A 10,000-nucleotide genomic window follows, 5' to 3' on the forward strand; every position below is an offset into this window, starting at 1 on the left:
CAGACCTTGACAGTGAATCCCGGTCTTTTTCTGCTGAAACATCAGAGGCATAATAAGATCCTGGGGAATCAGTCCTGGTCTGCAACATCAAATCCCCTTTAGCAATAGGCAAAAGGCATTCTCCACTGTCCATCAAGAACACAGACTCCATCTTATTAATATCTGCATCCGACTGCAATTCCAAGCCTCTACTTGTAACTAGGCCAAGCTCGGCAGAATTGCTGCTCCCTGTTTCATAGAAGTCATCATTCTCTGCTGTTGTTTCTATTATTTTTATACTCTCCAATTCATTGTCAAGGTGGGAATGGTGTTCCTGTGCACTGAGAATATTAGATACCTGTGACTCATTTGAAGTTACCTTGTGATGATCAGCTCTGGATTCAAAATTTTCATCACTGCTGGTAGCTTTTATTTTTGTAAAAGAAAAGTTTGATTCCTGCTTTTCATTGTCATTTGTGTCACATTCATCATATATTATATTCTGTGATATGCCCTCATCTCCGTGCAGAGAAGAACACTGTGTAGCAAAGGAGCTCGTGAAGTTTGTGTCAAAATGGTCATTTCCCGAATCACGTGGAATACGAAGCAAATCTTTTTCATTCCCTTCATGACTTCCTTGAATTACAGTTGCAGCATCATCCGTTGTGAAAGAGCTAGTTGACATTACGAATGATGCTGTCTGTTTATTTGGAATCGGAGATGCCAAACAGGTATCCTTGTTATCTACATCCGAATGTTTATGAAAAAATTCAGCATCTCCAAAGACAAAGTTGTTAGTGTCTTCCACCACTGGGACTCTCTCCCCATCTTTTTCCAAGATATCATTTTTAGGTTCCACTGCTACAAAATTGCTTTCACTTTCTCCGGTCAAAGGTCTCTTTGCAACCAAACTATTTTGTTCCACTGTTAAATTTTCTAAGAAATCCTCAAAGTTAAAAACACCATGTTTACCTTTTGACTCACTGACGTCCGTTTTGTTTTCTAAAAAAGGAGAGTTTTCAGGCAAAGAGAGGGATTTTGTTACTTCCGTAAAAACAATTTGTTGTCCATCAACACATGAAGATTTTCCTGTTAATCCTTCTGGTACAACAGTTATGTTACCAGGGTATGAAGAAGAAAAAGTGTGCACCAGACCAGAAGATTTACTTTCATCAGAGCTTAAATTTACGGGTTCCTTCACAGAGCAGTCATTGGGTGAAAAATCCTTTGAATCACTTTGAAAATCTTGACGGCTGTTATCTTCTTCAATAGAAACTATAGCAGGATTTAGTTTCTTTTTTTTCTTCTTTTTCCTTTTAACTTGTTTTGAATCATCTGTTGGGAAAAGGAAGGAAACTGAAAATACATTGTAGATGCTATGGACCAAAAGCCAGGGCAATCTACTCGTAAAAAACCTAATCACTGAGGACTTAAACCAAGTCAAACCTAAGGCACCCCCAATGGTGAGTAAAATCGTCTAGCATTAGCCAAAGTAAAGTGTGTAAGTTTCAATCTCAGAGTTAAAATAACTATGAGGGTACTGTCCATGTCATGACTTCTACCAGAAGACCATAACAAAGAGCCTACAACTCCAATACTAGGTCTATGTAAAGGCATTTTCACAGATCAAGCTATTTTTAGATGAGTTCTTAATTAAAATTTGGCTTGCTTAAGTGACCATTCTCAATCCCATAGACCTTTTTCATAATGGAGGCCAAATAAAATACTCTTCTGTTTTAATGCTAATAAGTCTTTCTAGCCTTGATGCAACAAGCAAATTTCAAAAGAATTCTTGTTTCAAAATGAGGTCAGTAAGTCTAATTAACATAAATACAAAAGAATGTCTATGGGTAATGATTTTTCATGCAAGAGTTGTGACTAGCTGGAAATGTTTGGTTCACAGGAAAATCACTCTCAAAGTAACTTGGTCTGTAAAAATACGAAGTTGTACACTCCTAGACAAGGGGTCCTACTTCTACAAATAATTGAAAAATTCTCCCAGAACTTTGATCAAGAGAATAAATCATGGGATCCATCGTATACACACTGTACTTAAAAAAGAACAGTACATGGGATTATCTACAGTGTACTGACCAATAAGAGCAGCAGAATATATAGGGGCAGGTTCTGCAACAGGCTTATTTGACATTGACGGTAAAATGGCACTGAAAACTTCCTTGTTGATAGTCAAAGGTGGTGGTGGTTGCTACAAGAAGTCACAAAGAATGATGAATAAAATAATAACAGTTATTATTATGAAACAATGATATGCAATCAGTAAATACTGGTACATTTTAAAATTAATGATACTTTTTAATTGAACATCAGCTTGGAGAGACTCTCCAAGGCAGGCATTATAATGAAAATAAAAATGTCATGAAAATAAACATGAAGAAAAAGACTGGTGGGAGACAGCTGGTTGGCTTCATTGAAAGAAAAGATGTAGCAGTGTCCACCCAGAAAAATATAAATTTCCAGTGAGCAAGGGTTTCTTTTTGTTCGGAGAAAGTTGGCTATATACATTAATTTTAAACAAAAGTAGCCAGCTATTTTAAACTGTGGTTGTAGTGTCATGTCCTTTATGCAAGGTTGCACTATGGGAATTGTATTATGCATGACTATGCGCCAGTGTGAACTTTTATGATCTGTGAAATGTATTATTTTATTAAGCAGTTGTGAATAATCATTAAAGGTTGCAGTTAGTTTTGATGTTATAACCGGCGTATGAAGAGACTTTACATTGGCAACGAGGATAATTTTAATTTTCTTTTAACGATTAAGTTAAAATCAGGGTCATGTAAACACTGTTGGGGGAAAAAACTCAGGTGGTGTGTGGAACGTGCATGGCACGGGGAATGTGGGTTGTGCGTGGAATGCTTGTGGTGCAAAAGGAGGAAAGAGCCCAAACATTTGTTTTGGTTGCGGCCGGGAAGGACATTTCGCCGGAGATAAGAGCTGCCCAGCACATGACCAGGCCTGCGGGAAGTGTGGGGTAAAAGGCCCTTTTCAAATTAGATGTACACAAAGTCACCAGAGTGATGAAAGAAGGTTTGACGGCACAAAAAGTAGGACTGGTAGAGGAAGTAATCGTACCAGACGCGACGTGGGTAACAAAGAAAATTCTGTGGGGTGTGAGGCTTTTTCAACCAGTGGGGCTAGGCAGAGTCCTGATTATGCGTTTAACAAAGGCCACATCACCAATCATCTGAGTTCAGATTATGGTGTGGTAACTCTCAATGTCGAGGGAGTAGACTTACTAGATGCACTGATTGACTCTGGTGCTACGTGCAACCTAATGGACCAGCAGACCTGGCATTGGTTAAAAGCTAGTGGAATCCAGTGTGAATCACGCTGTTCAGCTAAAGTGTTGTTTGCCTATGGCGCTACGGAGCCTTTGCCGACTCTCGGAACATTTTCTGCAAAAGTTGTGTCGACCCGCAGCAACGCCAAATGTCAAGCTGATTTTGTGGTTATCAAGGGTGGCGGGCACACTCTGTTGGGGAGAGAAACGGCGGAGACACACAGTATTGTATGTGAGCCCTCTGGGGATGATATTCGCCGAATATATCAAGATTTGTTTACCGGGATCGGTCTTCTCAAAGATTATGAGCTGAAACTTTATGTGGATAAATCAGTGAAACCTGTTGCTCAGCCAGTACGTAGGATACCATCTGGCCTGTGCGAGAAAGTGGATGAGAAGCTGGAAGAGCTGCTACAAGCAGACATCATTGAGGAGGTGCTGGAAGGTCCGTCTGGCTGGATCTCCCCTTCGGTAGTTGTGCCAAAGAGTGATGGTGACGTCAGAATCTGCATTGATATGCGTCATTATAAAAGAGAGACATCCGATTCTTACGGTAGAAGAACTTTTGCACGATTTGAATGGAAGCACAGTTTTCAGCAAAGTTGATTAAAATGGGGTTTCCACCAGATTCTTCGCAGTGAATACAGCCGACATATCACGATGTTTGTGACCCATCGTGACCTATATTGTTACAAGAGACTTATGTTTGGCATGATGTCTGCCCCAGAAAAGTATCAACAAATTGTTAGAGATGTGCTTAGAGGTTGTGAAGGCATGGCGAATATAGCTGCCGATTTGATTGTTCAAGTCATTGCGTGAGAATGATGATGCCTTACAATGTATGTGTGTACAAATACTACCATGCTGTTTTGAAAATTTAATGAATGAATGAAATGAAGTTTTTCTTTTTAAGTGTCAACTGTATCTAGCGCTGTGGCACTCACTGACTGGGTGACACTAAACAGAAATCAAATAAACTCGTGTCAAATGGAAGGTTGGATTTTGAGGAGAGGGGAAAACCAGAGTACACGGAGAAAAACGTCTTGAAGCAGAGCAGAGAACCAACAAACTCAACCCACTTGTGACACAAAGTCAAACCTGGGCCACGTCGGTGGGAGGTGAATACTTCCACCACTGCGCAATCCCTGCTCGTAGTTCGTATTAGAAAAAAACTTGCGATAAGCTTTGCAAAAGGGGGCAGTGCATACATGTACCCAACATCAAAATGTAAACGATTAGTGCTTTCCTGAGTTAATTTTAAAACTTAGAACCACAAAATAACAAATACATGTACTCACCTGCCGTACAATGTTCAGCTCTTCACTATCAACAATAAGAGCAAACAAAATAGGACTAAGGCCTACAGGATGAGGGAAAAAAAACAAAATCGAAACAAGTCGGTTTAATTTTTAAATTTTAATTTTCCTCATTCTTTGAGAGGTAAAATCATTTCAGATCAAGTAAAAAAATACGACAAAATAACTAGTAACCTGCTGCAATCATGGGTAGCATACTTGCCCGTTCTTCGTCCATAAGAAAAGCTTCCTTGTCATAAAATTGGCTGTCGGTGAAATAAAAACAAAACAGCAAGTTACACCGTCTTGAAGTCACACGAAATGTGAATTATGTAAAGCGAATGTTGAAAGTTTACACTAAGATCACAATTACTATAGGAACACTCATTAACTTTGTGAGCACTCATCATTTACTATTATTTTTCCCTGGCACCATCATCTACTGGCTGGCTTATCCAGGACTAGATGTAAAACTCCAAGCAATAACTGTTAGTAGAGAGAAAGCAACTCTAGTCCAGCCTGGATCAAAATTAACGTTTTCATCATGTTGCCAGTTGGCTACAAGAGAAAAATTTGGTTGGCAATAAGTTAAGTTGCCAGATTTTTCCATCTGACTTCATAAAAGCCAGATGAAAGTAAGGTCTGAAAGCAAGACTTTTACCAAGCATATACATGAGACCTTGCATGGGAAAACGTACATGTATACTAACGAAAATCGGTTAAATGGACGAAAACGGCCAGTTAGCAGGTTTAAAGGATTTTTAACGGTTTGTTAAAACGTCATTATAATAATGGCTATAGTTCAACGGCTGATGGCTTTGTCTCAATGCTTTAATGGCTGTCTCCTCACAGCTAATGGGTCAAAAAAGCGTTATAATGCTTGAGGGAAAAGCTTAACCAATTCTGTGAAAGGCAGTGTCAAACCGCTAACCGTTAAAGCTGTTAAAAGCATTAATTTAATGTCCAGGGATGAAAAAATGGACATCATGGCCAATCTCTTGCTAAAAGGTCTACAGGTTGGTCATAAAATAGAAGACAAAATAATAACAATCCCTGATAAAATTCTCTCAACATCTAGTGATTGTCTGTGCAAATTCAAAAATCACTGCTGTGCCCAGATTGTTTTTAAAAGATCATTTAATCGTCAAATGACAAAAATAGCTGGTCAATTGGACTATTTTATTCAATAATACAGTGCAACTTTCCAAACAATAACAATTGATCGCATTTGCATCCTTGCGATTGCAAGGGTGCAAATGGACCTTTAAAAGGTGAAGGATGAAACAATTTACTATTAATAACACTACCTACATGTAATTATCAATTTGAATAATAAAATAATTAACAATTATTTGCCGAAGGCGAAGTGATTATCGGTGAATATTTTAGTTTAAATACACAGGTGATAATGTCAAAAAAGAGAAAAAAGAAACATTTCAACGTGAAATCATCTTCACTTTCAGTGGCAAAACGACTACTGGACGCCATTTTGTCCCTCGAGGTGATTATCGATAATCACCTGTGTATTTATACTAATAATAATTATCATTATTGGCTTATGATTCAATCACTACATGTATGTGTCACTAGCAGTCATTATCTAAAAGAAGGCTTTTAAAAAGTACCTTAAAATGGCTTTGTTCCCCAGCATGCTTTGAAAATATTTCTCCAATAAATGTTCATTCAGAGCAGACCTCAACCAAGCTCGCCCTTTCAAAAAAATAACATTTGCAGTTATTGTGTGAAATGGTGCTATTTAGAGTATCTGTAAACTGGTCCTGCAACTTTTTGTATCTGACATCATGCTTTTTGCGCTCACCCACTCACTCAGTCCCTACATTTGTGTATCCATGCAGTTGCTAAGGCTGCCCTTCCCCATTTTTCCCTCAAAGGTATCCACTGCATGCAAATGTGACATCTGGAGGTCCTGATCTTAATGCATTCTTAAAAGAGAGAGTGATTTTATTCTATTTATTTTGTTTCCTCATTATTACTGTACTATAAAAGTCTACAGTTTTTTAGCCTTAAATCACTCCTCATGAAGAAAACCTTTGTAAGTCAGATTCATTCTTCCTCTTCAAACCATGTTAATGCACTGGAATATTTTTAACACTTAAAACATTGATTGACTTACTGACTGATTTCATTATTCATTCATTCATTCATTCATTCATCATTTGCTCAATTGATTACTCACTCACTCACTCACTCACTCACTCACTCACTCACTCACTCACTCACTCACTCATACATTTCTTCATTTATTCATTTACAGTGTATTCATTCTTCCCAGGTCTCGCAAGACCTTTTATAGTTTCTTTTCCTCCTACTAGGATAAATAATACTAGGCTTTCATTGTCTTATCCAAGAGTTGCTTCTTTGGATCTTTGTCACCACCCTTTAAAATTAATGATTTACTGATCAATAATTATAATAATAATAATAATAATAATAATTATCATTACAAGTGCTAGGGGTTAATCTGAATGTCTGCACGAACCTCGTCCAGCATCTGTTGTTGCCTTTTGAAGGGAGACGAATCTTTCCTCATCTAGTTTTCCCAAATGAACTTTTACAAAGCTCCAAAACACTAAAATTAAAGGTAAACAAATAAAGTATCTTTAAGTTCACACTTCCACATATAGGTACATGTACAATAATATTACGGTCAATAACACTAATGATAACAAAAATAACTGTTATATTAATAAACTAGATTCCCCCATACAGACTGACTAAGCTCGGTTAATAAGATGTTTATTATATGGCAAACAAGAACAATTTAATTCGTTAATGTAACTGGTTTGTACTAACTGACATTTTGCTTGCGAACAGCGATGAGTGGCGATGAGCTGAACTTAATTCTGTCAAAGTTTGCTCGTCATCCTCTCTTTTGTCATCATGCTGTTTGGCACTTCCATAAATAAATATTGGTACAGGAAAATACTCAATATTTTTGCATCTTAGTTTGCATCTTTTCACCGCAAAACATTACCGGTCTAGATGCCGGTCTAGATGGGAAAATCTAGACCGCGGTTTTAGCCAATCAAATTCATGAATTTTGTAATTCCCAGTCCTAGTGAAACAGAGCCATAATATTATAATAATTTGCAATACAGACCACTAAAACGGACCAATCACAAAGCAGCGTATATAGGTTGCCAAACTGTTCCCATTTTCTGTTTCCATTTTCTCAGGCATAAAGGAAAAATACAAGAAATTTATGTTTTTTCTTTAGTCATGTTGGAGTTCCAATACAAATTTTACTTCACAGAACCGTTAACAAAAGAACTCGAAGAGGCTGGACTCCGAGAAATAGAAAACCCTGCAAAAGACAGCCAATATAATAAAAACATTATTGAACTAGCTTGTTCGGTCCTTGTCATGCCATTGAATTCTCTGGGAAACAAAGGGCCGCAACAACACTCCTCCAACGAATGCGTTTCTGGGAAATCTTCTTCAGCTTGGTACACGTCTTACCAGCTGCCTAATCACCTCAGCATCAACGCTTCTGCACCAGGTCTGTTTTCGTTGGCCCACCTTCCACTTCCTTTGTGGATTCTAGTCAAGGGCTTGTCTGGTGACGTTAGAAGCAGGCTTGCGGAGCGTGTGAGTGATCCATCCCCATTTTCGTTTCTTCATCTCGGACTCGATTGGGGCTTGTTTGGTCCTGTCCCACAGTTGTTCATTTGAGATGACTTCCGGCCACCTGATGTTGAGGATGTTCCTGAGACATCATTTATTTCTGTTGATAAATGTCTGGAGTTTGTGGGTGTTGGTCTTTGTTACCCGTCAGGTTTCTGAGCCGTAAAGTAGGACCGACTTGACATTGGTGTTAAAGATCTGGATCTTGTTGTGAAGCGAGAGAACTGTTGAACTCCAGATTGGCCATAGGGTGTTGAAGGCCTGCCGTGCTTTGTTGATTTGGCACTTGTCATGATGTCTTTGTCTGTGCCCCCATCCTTACTGACTACCATACTGGGAAAATATTGGTCTCATTCCTTTTCAGGCTTCATAAACTCACAAAAAAAGGAACTTGACCAATACATGTCTTTTTCCATTATGGACCTCATGCTAGTTCAATAACATCTATATACTTGACTTTCTGTGATCAGAACAACCTGTGAGCAGCAGGCATAAATGTTGCTTACCGGACCTGGGGCTTAGAGACTTAATCATGTAAGTTATGGAGGATTATGATGGTCCCTAAGACTGCGGATGCCTGCATTTCTCCCAAAACATCTGGAATCCCAAGAACTTTCAAAAAAACCCTCCAACCACTCATACACTACACCCAAACAACCAACTACCAATCGCGCAATCTTCATCAACACCAGACGTATTTTCCTGATTTCCTTTGCCAGAGAAGAGTAGTTGGTGATTGTCTCATCCTCTTTAGTTACCACATTCCTATTTCAAGGCACCGAAAAATTGATAAAATTTCACTCCTGAGCTGCTTGAAGGCTAAAAGTCATGTAGAACCATTTTTTATGAATCAAATAAACTGCAAATTTAAGTTTCCAACAATTAAGGATAAGACTAATCTGGGTTTGAACAAATGCACACACATCAATATTATCGCATTTGCCAAGGTCAGATGAATGTTCCTTTGTGGAATGAGTTTTAGCCCTTGGCCTTGAAGACTAGTAAACATATTAATAAGTTCTCAAGTCACTCACCTGCCTCAGGATCTAACTTGACAATTCCTGCTACTTGACCAACTTGCCTGGAGAATGAAGTAGAACAAACCATTGTGACATATTATATAAATTAAGTTATAGTAAGTTAAAGTTGAAAAATCAGGCAACATGGGTATAAAATGGGTAAGAACAAAGCTTGTACAATACCGTAGGTTCACAAAACAGTCTAGAACACAATCAAATACACAACAGAAACATGAAATGGACCCGGGGGTGCATCATCCACAAATCCACTCAAATTTAAGGCAAAGTAAGTTGTAAAACATTGCATGTTGAGTCAAACCCTGAAGTTAAAAATACTTAGTTTTGTTATAACTGGTCAATCACGTACATTGTATATCAAAAGCTGGAATACAGAACAGCTTACAGAACCGAACCTGAACAGAAAACAGAACTACACTTTTCTGAGCCCTACTACGCAAGCGCACCGAACCTAGGAACCCGGATATAACAAGTTGTCTATGACCAGGATAACATTTCCATTATGTATCAATGTTACTTTCAGCAATTTGAGTTGCTTGTACTTTACCTAAATGCACTGACTTTTGTCTTTTTGAAGCCATGCTGAAAAACTGCTTCAAACTGGGCCAACAAGCAGACTACTCTAAAGAAAAGAAATGATAGTGTAGGGTTATGTAACAAGTGAGTAACAATAATTATTATTAAAACTGCCCCCAGTTAACCCATTGCCTCCTAGGAGAGACAGGTTTCAATAAGTTTTTTTT

The 10,000-nt window shown here is 38.3% G+C and overlaps 1 protein-coding gene across 2 annotated transcripts in view; it reads right to left on the minus strand.

The window, feature by feature from the left end:
- Window positions 1–10,000, minus strand: part of LOC137971236 (sorting nexin-29-like) — a 30,042-nt gene that overhangs the window by 18,364 nt on the left and 1,678 nt on the right. Inside the window, exons 4-11 of one of the 2 annotated variants that reach the window (XM_068818014.1) lie at window positions 9,805–9,879; window positions 9,255–9,301; window positions 7,076–7,165; window positions 6,201–6,285; window positions 4,771–4,841; window positions 4,579–4,640; window positions 2,074–2,185; window positions 6–1,314 (exon numbers count right to left, since the gene is read on the minus strand). In XM_068818014.1, the coding sequence (XP_068674115.1) occupies window positions 6–1,314; window positions 2,074–2,185; window positions 4,579–4,640; window positions 4,771–4,841; window positions 6,201–6,285; window positions 7,076–7,165; window positions 9,255–9,301; window positions 9,805–9,879 (1,851 nt within the window). The remainder of the gene's footprint in view (window positions 1–5; window positions 1,315–2,073; window positions 2,186–4,578; window positions 4,641–4,770; window positions 4,842–6,200; window positions 6,286–7,075; window positions 7,166–9,254; window positions 9,302–9,804; window positions 9,880–10,000) is intronic. The other variant, XM_068818015.1, reaches the window with a different exon arrangement.

Source organism: Montipora foliosa, chromosome 9, assembly GCF_036669935.1.
Source record: "Montipora foliosa isolate CH-2021 chromosome 9, ASM3666993v2, whole genome shotgun sequence".
Taxonomy (NCBI): domain Eukaryota; kingdom Metazoa; phylum Cnidaria; class Anthozoa; order Scleractinia; family Acroporidae; genus Montipora; species Montipora foliosa.